At 49.2% G+C, this 18,653-nt stretch overlaps 1 protein-coding gene across 3 annotated transcripts in view; it reads left to right on the top strand.

Moving 5' to 3' along the window:
• The window catches only part of LOC143804887 (ATP-dependent RNA helicase DDX25-like), a 58,122-nt gene that overhangs the window by 24,399 nt on the left and 15,070 nt on the right, over positions 1–18,653 (top strand). For 2 of the 3 annotated variants that reach the window (XM_077283440.1, XM_077283439.1), the window contains exons 10-11: positions 16,435–16,623; positions 17,710–17,858. In XM_077283440.1, coding sequence (XP_077139555.1) covers positions 16,435–16,623; positions 17,710–17,771 — 251 coding nt within the window. In that variant the 3' untranslated portion in view covers positions 17,772–17,858. Of the gene's footprint in view, positions 1–16,434; positions 16,624–17,709; positions 17,859–18,653 lie in introns of those variants that run through there. The other variant, XM_077283438.1, reaches the window with a different exon arrangement.

Here is an 18,653-nt window from a genome sequence, read left to right as displayed (position 1 = left end):
GTGGGTGGTTATGAAGGCTCTGACGGTGTGGAATGGCGTTATTTGTGGGTGGTTATGAAGGCTCTGATGGTGTGGAATGGCGTTATTTGTGGGTGGTTATGAAGGTTCTGATGGTGTGGAATGGCGTTATTTGTGGGCGGTTATGAAGGCTCTGGATTTTGGCGACAGATTTATAATTTGGGTGCAATTGTTTTATGCCTCTCCAAGAGCCAGGATACGGGTAAATGGACTCTTGTGGGGGGATTTCCCTTTGTATAGGGGAACGCAGCAGGGGTGCCCCTTGTCTCCTCTCTTGTTTGCAATTGCTGTTCCTGGAAGATGCGCAGGAGTCTCTGGGGGCCGTTATGAACAGCATTACAAAATTTGGGGCTCTTTCCGGATTATCTATTAATTGGGATAAGTCTGTGTTGTTGCCCATGAACGCAGCGGCTCCTCTGGCACTAGACCCTGGGGTTCCCTTAACCCCTTTCTGACATCTGATGTACTATCCCGTCGAGGTGGGGTGGGCCCATATGACCACCGACGGGATAGTACGTCATGCCCTTTAATGCGACACAGCAACTTAAGTCGCAGTGATCGCATTAAAATTCCGACGCCATCTTGCCTTACGGAAGATGGCCTCGGGATCCTGGGGTATGGCGCCGCCCCCCCGGCCTCCAGATCGCTGTGATTGGCTGTTCAATTCTGAACAGCCAATCACAGCCTTTCTCATTGTTTCAGCCAATCAGATTGGCTGAAACAGTGAGATCCCAGGCTAGGATCGAGTACCGATGTACTCGATTCTAGGCCTGTGCCTGGCAACGCCAGGCATAGGCCAAAACCCCCCAGATCACATCGATCACGCCAATCGCTGGGCACACCGCCTGTGTTACCGCACTGTGCCCTGCCTGTAACTTCCTGGATCGGTGCCGTAATAGCACCGATCCTACCCCGGAGCCTGCAGCTACTGATTGGCGCGATTGATGTGATCGTCGATCGCGCCAATCACAGGGCACAGCAGCGGTGTGACCGCGTTGTGCCCTGATGGTGACCTGCCGGTGACCTGCCTATTATCGGAGCTGTGAGCTCTGTGACCTGTCTCACCTCTCCCTGACCTGTCTGACTGCTCTGCAGGAATCCTCACACTTGTTGAGAATTCCTGCAGAGCGGTCATGCTGACAGATCCCCTCCTGTGCTAAGACTTGTGGTGCCACAGTAGCCTGTGCCTGTGACACCACAATTCTTGCTAAAGAAAAAAGACAGAAGAAAGAAGACAGAAGAAAGAAGAGAGACTACAACCGTAAGTGTTCATCCTCGATCCCGACCCAATCTCTCTTCACCCTTTCCCCCTCCACCTCCACTTTGCGCAGCCTCCGTGCCCACATTTAACAGCCGCCGAGCGTTGATTGGTGACACAGTTCACCAATTAACACTCATGCTCACTTTTCTTTTCCACATCCCCGTGCGCGCACCCAGCCACCACGACTAAACCCGTGCCTTTCCTCTCTTTTTTTTTTTTCCACATTCCCGTGCGCGCACCCAGCCGCCTCGTCTAAACCTGTGCCTTTCCTTTCTTTTTTTTTCCACATCCCCGTGCGCGAACCCAGCTGCCGCGTCTAAACCTGTGCCTTACCTTTTTTTTTCCACATCCCCGTGCGCGCACCCAGCCGCCGCGTCTAAACCCTTGCCTTTCCTTTCTTTTTTTTTCCACATCCCCGTGCGCAAACCCAGCCGCCGCTTCTAAACCCGTACCTTTCCTTTCTTTTTTTTCCACATCCCCTTGGCCGCACCCAGCCGCCGCGTCTAAACCCGTGCCTTTCCTTTTTTTTTCCACATCCCCGTGCACGCACCCAGCCACCGCGTCTAAAGCCGTGCCTTTCCTTTCTTTTTTTCTTTTTCCACATCCCCGTGCACGCACCCAGCAGCCGCCGAACTTTGATAAGTGACGCTTTTCACTTATCAGAGCTCTCGTGCCTGCCGGTTTTTTTCACATCCCGTTCGCACACCCAGCAGCCGCCAAACTTTGATAAGTGACACTGTTCACTTATCAGAGCTAGGGCCTGCTGTTTTAGACTTTTCCTTTCACAGGTATTTTTTTTCCCCTATTTGCTTTTTTTTCGTTTTAGCTTTTTCTTTTCAGAATAGTTTGCATCAAACACTATCCCCCCCACACGTACACAGTTACCAATAAAGTACACCCAAGCACCATACTCTAAAACAAAATGTCCCATTCGTCCCAGCAGCGCTATTCAGCGGAGGAGGCATATTTTTTCCTTGCCTCCGACACTGATAGCGAGGGAGAGGATCCCACGTTCCTTTTCTCTTCAGATTCTTCTTCCTCCTCCTCACCTTCCTCCTCAGGTCCTGCGGAACCGCCACGCAGATGTCGCCAGACAGAAGCAGTGCCCACCGTTCATGAAGATGAAGCAGCGCCCACTCCTGAAGATGAACCAGCGCGCCCCTCTTCGGACCCCGTATGGACCTCGCCCCCCGAAAATTACGAGCTACTGATTCCTGATTTTGTTGTAGAATCAGGAATCAAGTTTGACACCACCGGCCTCACAGAAATAGACTTTTTAAAAGTCTTTTGCTCTAAGGATTTTGTTAACCTCATGGTGGAGCAAACTAATTTGTATGCTCAGCAATTTTTGAAGCAAAACCCCGGTTCATCATATTCTAACTGGTCTTCTGTAGACACAGTCGAAATGATGCAGTTTTGGGGCCTGGTCCTTCATATGGGGATCCTAAAGAAGCCAGAAATTCGGCAATATTGGAGTGTTGATATTTCATACAACACTCCAGTGTTCCGAATGGTCATGGTTCAGACGCGTTTTGAGGCCATCCATAAATTTCTGCATTATTCCGATAATGCACAGTGTCCCGCACGAGACGACCCCAACTTTGACTGTGCAAAGTTCGGCCGGTCATCGAACACTTCAGCAAAAAGTTTGCTGAAGTGTACGTGCCCCAAAGGGACATCTGCGTGGATGAGTCCTTGGTTCATTTTAAGGGGCGCTCAGATTCGGTCAATACCTGCCCAACAAGAGGGCCAAATCAAAACTCTACAAGCTGTATGAGAGTACCTCAGGGTACACCTACAGCTTTAGAGTGTATGAAGGGAAGGACAGCAGGATTGAATCGCCTGAGTGTCCTTCTATCCTGGGAGTGAGTGGGAAAATTGTGTGGGATTTGGTGCACCCACTGCTGGATAAAGGTTATCACCTCTATACCGATAACTTTTATTCCAGCATCCCACTCTACAAATCCCTCTCTGCGCAAGGTACCGCAGCCTGCCCACTGTCCTCAAAAATCAGAAAGGCCTTCCGAAGACACTACTTGGGCAGATGCTCAGGAAAGGTGAGAGCAGAGCCCAATGTAGCGACCACCTGCTGGTGGTCAAGTACAAGGACAAGAGGGATGTCCTTCTCTTGACCGCCATACACGGTGATGACAGCGCCCTCAGCACTGTACGAGGTACCTCTACACAGGTCTGCAAACCGGACTGTGTACTGGGGTACAACAAAAACATGGGGGGCGTTGATCTCTCTGATCAACTCCTCCAACCGTACAGTGCTTTGAGAAAGGCCAAGGTGTGGTACAAAAAGCTGTCCGTGCACATCGTACAAATGGCAATGCTCAACGCTTTCCTGCTATCACGATGTGCACGCCACACCGATACGTCATACCTTCAGTTCCAGGAGGTAGTGGTTAAGGCCCTGATGTTTGGCACGAGGGAAGGAGCGGACCCCAGTACTTCCGGAACTGAGGGTGCTTGTATCGTACCAGGTCAGCATTTTCTTGGGGTGATCCTGCCAACTGGAAGAAAAGGTAAGCCGCAAAAAAGGTGCCGAGTGTGCTACAAAAGAGGAATACGCAAGGACACCATCTATCAATGCGACACCTGCCCCGACAAACCTGGCCTGTGTATGAAGGATTGCTTCAAATTGTACCACACCTCCATGCACTACTAATTTACTTTACAGGAACTGGTGGATTAGTTCCAAAGAGGGGGCACATCTAGGTAAGTTTCTTGGGGGTCAAGGTTCCAAAATGATGTCACTTGTGTTTTTTTTTTTTTACTGTTTAGGCACATCAGGGGCTCTGCAAACGGAACATGACGCCCGCAGACCATTCCATCAAAGTCTGCATTCCAAAACGTCACTGCTTCCCTTCTGAGTCCCGACGTGCCCAAACAGTTTTTTCCCACATATGGGGTACCAGCATACTCAGGACAAATTGGACAACAACTTTTGGGGTCCAGTTTCTCCTGTTACCCTTGGGAAAATAAAAAATTGGGGAGTAAGCGATCATGTTTGTGGAAAAAATAGGATTTTTTATTTTCACTCCCGGGCGTTATAAACTTCTGTGAAGCAATTGGGGGTTCAAAATTCTCACCACACACCTAGATAAGTTGTTTAGGGGGTCAAGTTTCCAAAATGGGGTCACTTGTGGGGGGTTTCTACTGTTTAGGCACATCAGGATCTGACCAAATGGAACATGATGCCCGCAGACCATTCCATCAAAGTCTGCATTCCAAAACGTCACTACTTCCCTTCCGAGCCCCGAAGTGTGCCCAAACAGTAGTTTTCTCCCACATATGGGGTATCAGCGTACTCAGGACAAATTGGACAACAACTTTTGGGGTCCAATTTCTCCTGTTACCCTTGAGAAAATAAAAAATTGGGGACTAAACGATCATGTTTGTGGAAAAAATAGGATTTTTTATTTTCACTCCCGGGCGTTATAAACGTCTGTGAAGCACTTGGAGGTTCAAAGTGCTCAATACACACCTAGATAAGTTCCTTAGGGGGTATAGTTTCCAAAATGTGGTCACTTGTGGGGGGTTTCCACTGTTTAGGCATATCAGGGGCTTGCCAAACGCGACATGGCGTCCGATCTCAATTCCAGCCAATTTTAGCTTGAAAATGTCAAACGGCGCTCCTTTCCTTCTGAGCCCTGCCGTGCACCCAAAAAGTGGTTCCCTCCCACATGTTGGGTTATCAGCGTACTCAGGACAAATTGGACAACAACTATTGAGGTCCATTTTCTCTTTTTACCCTTGGTAAAGTAAAAAAATTATTGCTGAAAGATCATTTTTGTGACTAAAAAGTAAAATGTTCATTTTTTCATTCAATGTTGCCTCTGCTGCTGTGAAATACCTGAAGGGTTAATAAACTTCTTGAATGTGGTTTTGAGCACCTTGAGGGGTGCAGTTTTTAGAATGGTGTCACTTTTAGGTATTTTCTGCCATATAGACCCTTCAAAGTGACTTCAAATGTGAGGTGGTCCCTAAAAAAATGGTTTTGTAAATTTTGTTGTAAAAATTAGAAATTACTGGTCAAATTTTAACCCTTATAACTTCCTAGCAAAAAAAATGTTGTTTCCAAAATTGTGCTGATGTAAAGTAGACATGTGGGAAATGTTTATTATTAACTATTTTGTGTCACATAACTCTCTGGTTTAACAGAATAAAAATCCAAATTTTGAAAATTGTGAAATTTTCCAAATTTTCGCCAAATTTCTGTTTTTTACAAAATAAACGCAAGTTATATCGGAGAAATTTTACCACTAACATGAAGTACAATATGTCATGAGAAAACAATTTCAGAATCGCCAAGATCCGTTGAAGCGTTTCGGAGTTATAACCTCATAAAGGGACAGTGGTCAGAATTGTAAAAATTGGCCCAGGCATTAACATGCAAACCACCCTTGGGGGTAAAGGGTGGTACGTGAGTTTAAATATCTGGGCATTGTGGTTTCGGACACAATAGAGGACTATGTGCGGCTCAACCTGACTCCTATGCTTGGGAAGTACCAGCAGAAGATTGGGGCTTGGAAGAAGCTATTTTTGTCGGTTGCAGGAAGAGTAAATTTGATCACAATGATACTTATGCCTCATCTCCTCTACATATTGCATAATGCTCCAGTGTGGCTGCCTCAGAGTAAATTTTATAGGATCAATTCTTTATTTAGGGACTTAATTTGGAAGGGTGGCCTGGCGTGCATCAAATTGGAACATCTGCAAAGGGCGAAGGATGAGGGTGGTCTGGCGGTCCCCAATCCATGGATTTACTATATAGCATCTCAATGCCAGCATATGGTAGGTTGGGGAGAGCCAGAACAGAGCACTTAAGCGGGGATAATCATTGTAAGCAGGTAAGGATCATCCTCGGTAGGGCTCCGGTTTGTCTTTGTAGGCCTGGGTTGTGTGATCACCACTCCACTTTATTTTCCCAGCAGGGAATGTTATTATATCTTTTATTTCTCCTTCGCCTCATTGGGGGACACAGGACCATGGGTGTTATGCTGCTGCCACTAGGAAGACACTAAGCAAATACACAAAAAAGTTAACTCCTCCTCCGCAGTATACACCCTCTGCTGGCTCTCTCGAGAACCAGATCTTGCTTAGTGTTTTTAGGAGGCACAAGGGTCTGAATTCAGTGTCACCTCCCCCATACCCCCTCCTGCAACGTGGACCTGAGCTCTCATCAGGGAGATGGATTCCTTAAATGGGTCCACTCTCCCCTCACCGACAACGGACGGGAACATGTGGTGTCGCCTTCACGTACCCCCTTCCGGAGCCAGGCTCCCAAGCCTATCTTACTGGCGTTACCAGCAGATGAAGCTCCTTTTTTTGCCCACACCACCACCGCTATCATGCAACGGACGGTACAGGAACCTAAGGAGCCCTCTCCACCTCCCTATCAAAGTGATGGTGGATTGAGGATAGATGGCACGCAGCACCCCGACTCTTACCGCGAGGAGCGACGTGAGTATGGCCACTGGTTGGCAGGGGCAGGGAGGGCTTCTTCCCTTCCTCCCCTGGGGTCCTGGGTTCTGTCCGTGCCCCCGGGGGGATAGGCGCCAAGTTCCGTCGTCGCCACGGCCATCGCGGCCTTCTCCGCCACCAACTGCATGGTCGTCGCCCCTCTTTCCCGCTGACCGCGGCAGTCACCTGCGACCGCAGCCAGCTACCTTTTCCGCGGCCACGGCCTCTAATTTAGGCACCGGCTTCTGGCTGAGCTAGGCCCAGACCCGCTTTCTTCCTGGGACTCTGCAGCCCTTTCATAGCTCCGCCCACTCTCTCTGGCGCTTCTCGTTGCTCACGAGAAGCGCTGACTTTATTCTCGGGGCCTTCTTCCTGAGGAACTGAAGGAAGGAAGCGTGGGTGTCACCACTCGCCGACGCCTGACACCGTGACAGGATGACCTCGCTGGGGGGGGGGGCACGGACACAGGACCTGGGTAACCTAGCGCACGCTGCTTAACCCCCTCCACGGCATACACATATCTTAACCTTCCGCTGCAGGCTCACTCTGCTAGCCCATACAGCAGGCACATCCCTGCAGCCTCTCAGCAGCCATCTGCAGTTCCAATAGTAGTCTGCAAAATGTCTCAGCCAAAGGCTAATAAAAAGGCAGATAAGACGCACACGGTGATCTATGCCTCATGTACCTCATGTAAGGTTTCCCTACCGTGGAAACATCCAAAACCCCTCTGTACGGAATGTGATGCTTCAGGCTCTCAGGAGACCCCCGCTACCATTAAACACAGCGGTGCCAGCCCCCCTGAGTGGGCTTCTTCTTTGACACAGTCCATGGCTTCTCTTGCAAAGGGCCCTAGAATCCTTTCGTGATTCTTCCTCAAGCCAGGGCATTTCCTTACCCCCTGTAGATGGTCCCTCAGCTGCACAGTAGTCTTCCTCAGACAGGGTCCGGACGGTGATGGGGAGTACACATTCCTCCAGGAAGTGTTCCCATGCCACATCCCCACGGAACTCCGATGCTTCTTCATCCACTAGCTCTGTGTCTCGTTCCCCCTCACCAGGGGCTTACAGTGAGCACGACTCAGAATACGAGTGCGATGTGGCCCCAGACCCGGATTCCCCTGAGTTCCATGAGTCTATTGATTCCCTCATCGAAGCGGTTAATCACACTCTAAAAATAGACGAAGTGCCCGGTACTAATCAGGATCACCCAGTGTCCTTTAAACGAACAAAACGGCCTCACAGGGCTTTTGCCAACCACCCTGAGTTTACGGACATTGTTAAAAGGCATAGAAATCGCCCAGATAAGGGTTTCTCGGGCCTGAAGCCACTAGAAGCTCGGTACCCCTTCTCATCTGATCTAAGAGAGGATTGGACTGAGTCCCCTGCAGTAGATCCACCTATATTGAGACTCGCTTCAAAGACTCTTTTGTCTTTGGCGGACGGATCTTCCATTAAAAATGTCAATCTGACGATCAGTGGGAATCTGGCCAGGTCGGTCTTCTAGGCCGCTGGAGCAACTCTATTCCCTTCATTCGCCACTACTTGGGTAGCTAGAGCTATGGTAGCCTGGGCCGAGGCCATAGTGAAATCTAATAGGGACAATAGCTTGCTGCCCGATGTATCTGATCTCGCCTACCAGATCGCCAGAGCAGGGGATTATGTCGTTCATGCCTCTCTAGATGCGGCTAATTGTGCCGCACTTGCGGCCGCTAACGCCGTGGCCATCAGGAGAGCATTGTGGCTCCGAGAATGGCGGGCAGACTCCCCTTCAAAAAAATCCTTGAGTTCCCTGCCGTACCAGCACGGGCGCTTTTTCGGAGATATACTCAATCAGATTATCTGTTATCACTGCTCTTCCTGCTCACCTCTGCCGCTCCACCTCCAGGTCCCGGCGCTCTCTTCCTGCCCCTTCTGCTGCGGCTGTTCTCCCTGCTCGCCCTTGATGCTCCACTTCCCGGTCCCGGCGCGCTGTTCTCAGTTCTTCTGCAGCGGCGCCTGCTCTTCCTGCCGCTGTTCGTCTCTGCTCTACTGTTTCTGGGTCCTGGCGCGCTCGTCCACGCTGTGCTCCTCTCCTGCTTCCTGGTTCTCGCTCTGCTGGAAGGGTCCGGCTTCTGCGCAGGCACCCTGGGTTCCGTAGAGGGCGCATGCATCCCAATTCTAGATCTTCTGCTCCCGGATGCGTGGATCCAGAAATCCCCTACAGCCCATCCGGGTGAGGCATACGGTATATCAGGCCGCCTCCCCTGCATGGAGGTGCCAGATCGTCATTTGATTCTAGCTTTTGTCTCTGACCACTTCGTTCTGTGTTTGGCACCCTTGTGCTCTACACTTTGTCTTGTGCTTTCCCGTGTCCATGCCTAGCTTTGGCTCTGTATAGCTGTTCCCTCCACTGTTCCTTTTAACTCACGCTCTCTCTCTCTCTCTACAGATTCTCCTCCGTCTCAGCTCCTCTGCGGTCCAGATCCGACGCTCATCCTTTGTCCATAGCTGTAGATTCCATCTTCCTGTTTCCTGTATTTCCGTTCTCTGTTCATGTTTGGTCTCCTCCTAGTTCCCGTCTTCTCCTCCTTCTGAGCCGTCCCTCTCGGTATCTGCTACTGTGGACTGGTTACCTCTGGGCCTGCTCCTGATGTTCCCCGTATAGGGGTCGGTCTCACTAGGTCAGCTCGCCCAGGGGTAGGTCTTTTCCACGGTCCAGAGGGTCCACTCTAGCTCCATTTCTCAGGTAGCGTTACAGTACGATCAGGCCATGGACCCCGCCGGTACCGCGTTTTCTGCACAGAAGGAATTGGTGCACTTGCACGATAATCAGCAGCGCATTATGTCTTTTATGAAGACAATGGAGTCTCGTCTGACTTCGTTACAGGCTGCCGACCCATTTAATGCTACTCAACTAGCGAGAGATACACAGGCACGCATGCTGAGCTACATGGCTTTAATTGACAACCGCCTGTATAACTTGCAGTCCATCCCAGCGGCCTCCGCTCAGGTAGTCTCTCAAGATTCCAACTCTGCTCACTTGCCCCATCCGCCACCTCGTCTTGGCAAACCTCCTAGGTTTAGCTGGGATCCCAAATTCTGTGGGGGGGTTCCTGAACCAGTGTCGTCTTCACTTTGAGCTTCTTCCCCAGCAATACCCCACCAATCGGGTTTAAGTGGCTTTTATAGTGTCTCATTTAGAACGGGAGGCTTTGGCTTGGATCAATCCCTTGTGGGAGCGTGATGATCCCATAGTCTCCCAATTGGTGTTTTTTCTGGAGACCTTTCGTAGGGTTTTTGACGAGCCTGGACGGTTGGCATCCACTTCGGAGTCTCTCTTTAACCTTCATCAGGGTTCTCTAACAGTCGTCCAATATGCCATCCTCTTTCGTACCCTGGCTTCCGAGTTGGGGTGGAACAATGAGGCTTTGGTTGGCACTTTCTGGCGTGGTCTGTCTAGTTGGATAAAAGATGAGCTGGCTGGACGGGATACTCCAACCTCTCTAGAACATCTTATCTCCCTGTCTAAGCGCATCGACCTACGTTTCCAGGAGCGATCTTGTGAGTCTGCTAGAGAGACTAGACCTATTCATTCCACTCCATCCGTCTGGGATGTCCGCGGCCTTCGGTGTCTCCTACTGCATCCGCACCTGAACCTATGCAAGTGGATCAAGTCAAGATGGCGGAGCAACGTCATAGGGAGAGATGTTCCCAAAGACTCTGTTTTAACTGCGGTAGCGCTTCTCACTTGTTGCGGTCTTGCCCTGAAAGACCGGAAAACACCTCCATCTAGGACAGGTAAGAGAGGCCTCCCTAGGTGTTCCAGACTCTTCTCAACCCTTGACCCTGATGGGAGACCTTTGCAAGGCGCCATCACCATGGTAACTGAAGAGGTAGAACTACGGATCGGGACTTTACATCGTGAAAGGATCACTTTATACATCCTGCCTAACCCCGTCCATGCTCTGTTACTCGGGTTACCGTGGCTCCGGATTCATGAACCTACCCTTGACTGACGTTCGGGAGACGTGCTTCGTTGGGGATCTACTTGTCAAAAACAATGCCTACAGTCCATTTGTCCTGTTGTCCCTCTACTGGCGGTTTCTGTCCCCTCCGGATTACCTTCTCCATATTGGTCCTTCATAGATGTCTTCGACAAGAAAGAGGCTGAGAATCTTCCTCCGCATCGTTCCTATGATTGCCCGATCAAGCTTCTTCCCGGTTCCACACCACCTAGAGGAAGAATTTACCCGCTTTCCCCAGCAGAAACCCATGCTATGTCCGAATACATCCAGGAGAATTTAGCTAAAGGATTAATTCGGAGGTCTTCCTCCCCCGCAGGAGCGGGATTTTTCTTCGTCAAGAAGAAGGACGGTTCGCTTTGTCCCTTGCATAGACTACCGAGGTCTGAATAACATCACGGTCAAGAACAAGTACCCCCTACCTCTCATCCCGGAGCTCTTTGATCGTCTTAGAGGGGCTCGAATCTTCACTAAACTTGATCTATGGGGTGCTTACAATCTCGTCCGTATACGCTCCGGAGATGAGTGGAAGACCGCCTTTAACACCCGGGACGGTCATTATGAATATTTGGTCATGCCGTTCAACCTTTGCAATGCCCCCGCGGTATTCCAAGAATTCGTCAATTATATGCTCCGAGACCTTCTCTACTCCTGTGTTGTGGTGTATCTAGATGACATCCTAGTTTTTTCGGCAGATTTACCGACCCACAGAAGAAGTGTTCATCTGGTTCTGTAACGTTTGAGAGAGAATCATCTTTATGCTAAGTATGAGAAATGTCTCTTCGAACAGACTTCTTTGCCTTTTCTAGGATACATCATCTTGGATTCCGGACTTAAGATGGACCCCGAGAAAGTGAATGCCATTCTCAAATGGCCGCGGCCCTATGGGGTAAAAGCCATCCAGCGATTTCTTGGATTCGCCAATTATTACAGGCAGTTCATATCTCATTTCTCCTCAGTGATCCAGCCTCTTTCGTCTCTCACTCATAAAGGTTCCAACCCGAAGATATGGACTCCGGAGGCAGAAAATGCCTTTGTACTCCTGAAGCAGTCCTTTTCCATAGCTCCTGTATTGCACCATCCTGAGATTAACAAGCCATTCATTCTAGAGGTTGACGCCTCCTCCACTGGTGCCGGAGCGGTGCTCTCGCAGAGGACCTTTGAGGGTCAGATGGTTCCTTGTGGTTTCTTTTCTAAAGCGTTTTCGGCATCTGAACGCAATTATACCATTGGAGATCGAGAATTGTTGGCCATAAAACTGGCACTAGAAGAATGGAGGTATCTTCTGGAAGGAGCCGTGCATCCATTTGTAATATTCCCAGACCATAAAAATTTAGCCTATCTCCAGACTTTGCAGAGGCTTAATCCTCGACAGGCCCGATGGTCCCTGTTTTTGCCCGTTTCGACTTCGAGCTACGTTTCCGGCCAGGCAACAAGAATGTCAAAGCAGACGCACTGTCTAGGCTTTTCCAGCCGGAGAATATCGACGAAGAACCAGCACATATCTTGGATCCTTCCAAGATCATTACCGTGGCCCCTTTAAGGATGATCCGTCCACCCCCGGGTAAAACCCTTGTAGCGGAGGGTGACAGGGAGAGGGTGCTACGCTGGGGACATTCTTCGAAATTGGCAGGGCATGCGGGAATTAAGAAGACTTTTCTTCTCATCACTCGCTACTATTGGTGGTCTACGTTGCGTCAAGATGTCAAAGAGTTTGTCGCTTCATGTCCTTCCTGTGCCAAGAACAAAGTTCCTAGGCAGTTACCTTATGGAGTCCTGCTTCCCCTTCCAGTTCCCTCTGCGCTGTGGCAGCATATTGCCATGGACTTTATTACTGATTTACCAAGTTCCACCTGCTGTACAGTCATCCTTATGGTAGTGGATCGATTCTCTAAAATGGCTCATTTTGTTTCCCTGTCCGGATTACCCTCTGCTCCTGAATTGGCGAAGATATTTATTTTGAATATCTTCAAATTCCATGGTTTTCCTCAGCACATCGGGTCCGACAGAGGAGTTCAATTTACGTCTCGCTTTTGGAGGGCGTTATGCAAACTCTTGAAGGTGTCTCTAGATTTTTCTTCAGCCTATCATCCTCAAACCAATGGTGAAGCTGAGCGAACAAATCAGATTGTGGCCGCCTATCTTCGACACTTCACTAATGCCCACCAAAATGATTGGGTCAATCTTCTCCCTTGGGCTGAGTTTGCTTACAATAATCATTCCAGTGAATCTCCGGCTAAATCCCCTTTCTTCATCGTGTTTGGACAGCATCCGAATATGCCTCTTCCGATTTCTTCAACTTCTGGAGTACCAGCAGCTGATTCTTTGACTCTGAAATTTTCTACAATATGGAGAGAGGTTAAGGAGCCACTCAATAAGGCGTCTGTAAGGATGAAAAGACATGCCGACAAGAGGAGTTTAGATTCTTCTCCTTTTTTACCCGGCGACAAGGTTTGGCTCTCCTCGCGGTACATCAGACTCACGATACCATCTTATAAACTTGGTCCTCGCTACATCGGTCCTTTTGAGATTCTAAGTCGGGTCAACGATGCCGCCTACAAGTTGAAATTGCCTGCCTCGCTCCGTATTCCCAACACCTTTCATGTGTCTCTGCTCAAACCCGTTATCCTTAACCGCTTCCATCCTTCATCCTGTACCTCTCCTCAATCTGTCTGTGCCGATGACATTTTTGAGGTGAGGGATATTTTAGCCATGAAAAAGGTTCATGGGATAGACTTTTTCTTAATAGATTGGAAGGGTTTTGGTCCTGAAGAGAGATCGTGGGAACCGTTAGAAAATATCAATGCACCTCGTCTTCTAAACAAATTTCTCTCCAGTCTGGGTAGGGGAGGTCGTAAGGAGGAGGGTAGTGTTATCACTGCTCTTCCTACTCACCTCCGCCGCTCCACCTCCAGGTCCTGGCGCGCTCTTCCTGCCCTTTCTGCTGCAGCTGCTCTCCCTGCTCGCCCTTGTCGCTCCACTTATGGGTCCCGGCACGCTGTTCTCAGTTCTTCTGCAGCAGCGCCTGCTCTTCCTGCCGCTGTTCATCCCTGCTCTCCTGCTTCCGGGTCCCGGCACGCTCATCCTCATGCTCTCCAGTTCCGTCCCAACGAGTTCCCTTTTTGGGGATGATCTTGGACACCTCCCTAGGGTTGGTGATTCTCCCTCTGGAAAAGATTTCCTCTCTAATCCGGGGAGCCCAATTGCTATCTCTGGACTGCTCTCACTCCCTCTGGTTCGCCATGCAGGTCCTCGGGAAAATGGAGGCATCTATCGCGGCAGTGCCGTTTGCCCAATTTCACTTCCGTTCCCTGCAGCAGGCTTTGATCTCAGCATGGGACAAGAATCCAGCCTTCTTGGGTCGCTGCTTTCGCCTGGCACCCAGAATCAGGCGGTCTCTCAGGTGGTGGACTGCAACGTCGTCCTTGGATCAGGGAAGGTCCTTCCTCCCAGTTCGCTGGCTAGTAGTGACCACCGACACCAGTCTCCTTGGATGGGGTGCAATTTTTCATCACCACACGGCTCAGGGACGTTGGTCTGCTCAGGAAGCCAACCTTCTGATCAACATCCTCGAGATTTGAGCGATAACGCTGGCTCTTCATCATTTTCATCACCTCTTGGCCGGACGGCGGTGGCGTACATCAATTGCCAGGGAGGCACATGCAGCAGAAGATCGATGATCGAGGTTTCGCACATTCTGCAATTGGCCGAGACAAATCAGTCGCTCACCTCCGCAATTTATATTCCCGGGGTGGAGAATTGGGCAGCAGACTTTCTCAGCCGCCAGGGCATAGCCTCAGGAGAGTGGTCTCTTCACCCGGAAGTCTTTCATGGGATTTGCCAGCGTTGGGGCACTCCAGATGTGGACCTCATGGCATCCAGGCTGAACTCCAAAGTTCCGGCATTTGTAGCCTGATCCCGCGATCCGTTAGCCATCGGCTCGGATGCTCTAGTATTTCCATGGAGCCAATTTTATCTCCCTTACATCTTTCCGCCACTTCCGCTGATCCCAATGGTCATCTGAAAAATCAAAGCGGAAGGTGTTCTGGTGATCCTTGTTGCTCCGGACTGGCCACGCCGAGCTTGGTATGTGGAGCTGGTACATCTCGTCGCCGACGTTCCCTGGCGGTTACCGGATCGTCCGGACCTTCTCCCCCAGGGACCCATTTGCCACCAGAACTCGAGAGTTCTGAGTTTAAAGGCCTGGCCATTGAGTCCTGGATCCTAGCCCAGGCCGGGTTCTCCCGTCAAGTGGCATCTACCATGATCTACGCTAGGAAGCCTGTTTTCATGCGTATTTACCATTGAGTTTGGAAAACATTTTTCTCATGGTGTAAAACTAAGGGCCTTTCTCCATTGGTGTTTTCCATCACCTCCATTCTGGAGTTTCTCCAAGCGGATTTGGATTCAGGCCTAGCGCTGACTTCTCTCAAGGGCCAAATCTCAGCCCTAACCGTCCTTTTCCAGCGTCGGATAGCTTCCAAGCCTCAGGTTAAGACCTTCATCCAGGGAGATTCGCATCTTGTCCCTCCGTACAAGATGCCTCTAGAACCATGGGACCTTAACTTGGTCCTCCGTGCTTTACAAGAGACTCCCTTCGAACCGTTGCAGAATATTTCTCTCTCTCTCCTTTCATGGAAAGTTGCCTTTCTAGTGGCAATAACATCCATCAGACGGGTTTCGGAACTGGCAGCTTTGTCGTGCAAACCTCCATTTTTTATTTTCCATCAGGGCAAGGTGGTACTCAGAACGTCCCTGTCCTTCTTGCCTAAAGTCGTCTCGGCTTTTCATCTGAATGAAGACATAGTCCTGCCCTCGTTCTATCCGGCTCCAGTCCATCGTACTGAGAAGGCCCTTCACACTCTGGACTTGGTGAGGGCTCTCAGAAAATACATTTCCAGAACGGCATCTTTTCGCAAAGCTGATGCCCTTTTTGTGCTTCCAGAGGGACACAGAAAGGGTTTGCCAGCCTCTAAGGCTACGATAGCCAGATGACTTCGTTCAGCAATCCAAGAAGCTTACCGTGTCAAAGGCCAGCCTATCCCAGCGGGGATTAAGGGACACTCCACTCGGTCAGTGGAGTGTGTAAGGCAGAGCAAGTGTGTAAGGCTGCGACTTGGTCCAGTCTTCACACGTTCGCTAAACATTACAACATTCATGTTCAAGCTTCTTCAGATGCGGCCCTCGGCAGACAGAATCTGCAATCGGCAGTTTCGCATCTGTGGGTTTCATGTCATCACAATTCTTTTACCATTGGGTGCCTGAGGTTTCACCTGTTGTGACTTTTTCCCACCCAGGGACTGCTTTAGGATGTCCCATGGTTTTTTGTCCCCCAATGAGGCGAAGGAGAAACAGGGATTTTTGTGTACTCACTGTAAAATCCTTTTCTCCGAGCCAATCATTGGGGGACACAGCACCCCCGTTAGCCAGTTGGCTTGTAGTCTTGTTGGTTTTGACATATTACATTTCTGTTTGTGATCTCCTACTGCTTGGGCACCGAACTGGTTCACGAGAGAGCCAGCAGAGGGTGTATACTGCGGAGGAGGAGTTAACATTTTTGCGTATTTGCTTAGTGTCCTCCTTGTGGCAGCGGCATAACACCCATGGTCCTGTGTCCCCCAATGATTGGCTCGGAGAAAAGGATTTTACGTTGAGTACACAAAAATCCCTGTTTTTCTGTTTTCAGGAATTGATATAGAACAAGTTTCTATTGTTGTGAATTTTGACCTGCCGGTCACAGTAGAAGGCCTGACAGACTACGAGACGTACCTGCATCGCATCGGTCGCACCGGCAGGTTTGGTAAGAAGGGTGTGGCGATCAGTCTGGTGGAGAAGTGTTTCATGTACATCCTGCAGGACATCGAAGAGCATTTTGGTAAGTGAACATCAGTGTATAATACCGCCTCTACGTATGAGAATAATAGGGGGCATAGCAGATAATTACCCAGGACTGCCAAGTTGGAAGTTTTGCCCTTATCGAGGTTATGTACTGTTTGTGTTTTCGGATGCTGATGTACAAAGTTGAACTCGCTCTATGCAGAAAAGGCACCGCCCGATGGCAGCGACCAGTGCTAGCTCCAGTCACTGCTGATTAGTTGCCGCATATATGATATTTAACTCAATGATAAAGCTGTGGAGAAAAATCTAAATGCCAAAATTGCCATTTATCGATCAGTTCCTCCTCCAAAAAAATGTATGAACACGTTGTACATACCCCAAAGTGGCATCAGAAAGAAAAGAAAAACTACCGCTGAATGCGCGCTGGGTTATGTACGCCGTTCTTTCTGTGTTCATTGTGATTGATCTAGGCTGCTGTACACACATATAGCAGCCCTGCCCTGCCCTAGGCTTTGTTTGATTGTGCACCTGTGTCTCGGCCTGTTTCACCCTTCATCTGTGGTGCTAGTTAGGCAGTGTGGGGGTTGGACCTGAAATGGCTGTCTGGACCTGGTCAACCTTTATCTGCACTTGCTCTTTCTGGCGCCATGGGAGTGATTCAGAAACGCTTCAGGTACAGCTTGCATTTAATGTGGTCTTGCTTTTAATACATTTAGGAGGCCTTTATGGCACAGCGAATATAAAAAACGTAGAGTAGGACTGTCCCATTATGAGAATGCCTTGACGTGGCGGGGTGGCTCAAAGAATTGATCAATTGTTTGCTAAATGTCTCATTTTGAAATAAAATTGGAAATCAACATGTGCATGTGCACTTTATGTATTGCGTTCTGACCATAAGCAGCATTGGCTTCTCCCCTTTTTTGCATGAACACGTTGTACATACCCCAAAATGGCATCAGAAAGAAAAGAAAAACTACCGCTGAATGCGCGAAAGCGAAATCGGTGGAAAATAAATAAAAATGTAAAAAACAATATATATTATACTTAGAAAATGGTGACTTTTGTTCCTCAAATTGTGAGGCCACAAGGATGCGACTTGTTCTGTTTCCTCCTTTTCCCTCAGGCACAAAGATCGTGCAATTGGATACTGAAGACCTTGACGAGGTGGAAAGACTCTGCTGCTAATCAGGACGGAGAATCTTAATGTTGTATTAGGCTGTTGATGTTTACCTGGAAAGTTTTATTTTGACATTTTATTAAACCTGTTACTGTTCTAGAGTAAGTGTCTCTGTTATGGGAAGTGGTGGAAGAAGTAGTGGTTTAGAGCAACAGCTGAAGTATCTCTGGTCCCAACCTCTACACCAGAGAGTGGAGCGATCACATCTTGCTATCATACCCAAGCTGTGAGTTTCGCCTCTGCTTTGTCAGGGGCTGACGGTTCAGCCATATTTCTAGTTCATCTCCCAATAAGATAATGGATGTAATTGGAACGTTACCTGTGTATCTTACACAAGAATACCATGTCCTCTATGCTCGGCCTCCTGGAAACGCAATGACCAATACACCCGGATCCCCTGTACCAACACCCGAACCGATGATGACTCCATCACCCTACATGTATACAAGTGGATCGCTATATCAAGCTGTATATCTCTGGGGTACAAAGTGCCCACTGTTTAGCTGCTTCAGTCCATCACTTGCTGTGTGAGTGCCAAATAATTAAATCCATTCCCACTATGAGCTGCTGTAGAAATGCCCTTTTAAACTGGTGTAAATTACAGTGATTTGACCACTTGTGACCCCCCCACCACTATAAAAAAAACCTGTGAGGGCAGAAATAAACCATAGTATACGGTATAAAACTGTAAGACCACGTGTTGTAGAGGCAATGATAAAGTCCCTCACATTGTGTGAAAAAAGCCCTCAAAACGTATCCCCCCAGGATATTTAGCTATTTTACGGTACAATGACATAGCTTATGTGTAGAAGACTCAGAATTACCCCTAAATTAGGCATTTACCTGTATAAAGAAACCCCAAAGTTAAAGGGGTTGTCCGGTCAAAACCA

This window comes from Ranitomeya variabilis, chromosome 2 (genome assembly GCF_051348905.1).
Source record: "Ranitomeya variabilis isolate aRanVar5 chromosome 2, aRanVar5.hap1, whole genome shotgun sequence".
In the NCBI taxonomy this organism is placed as follows: Eukaryota; Metazoa; Chordata; class Amphibia; order Anura; family Dendrobatidae; genus Ranitomeya; species Ranitomeya variabilis.
Note: the sequence above shows the minus strand (reverse complement) of the source record. Positions and strands in the feature narration are given on the sequence as shown.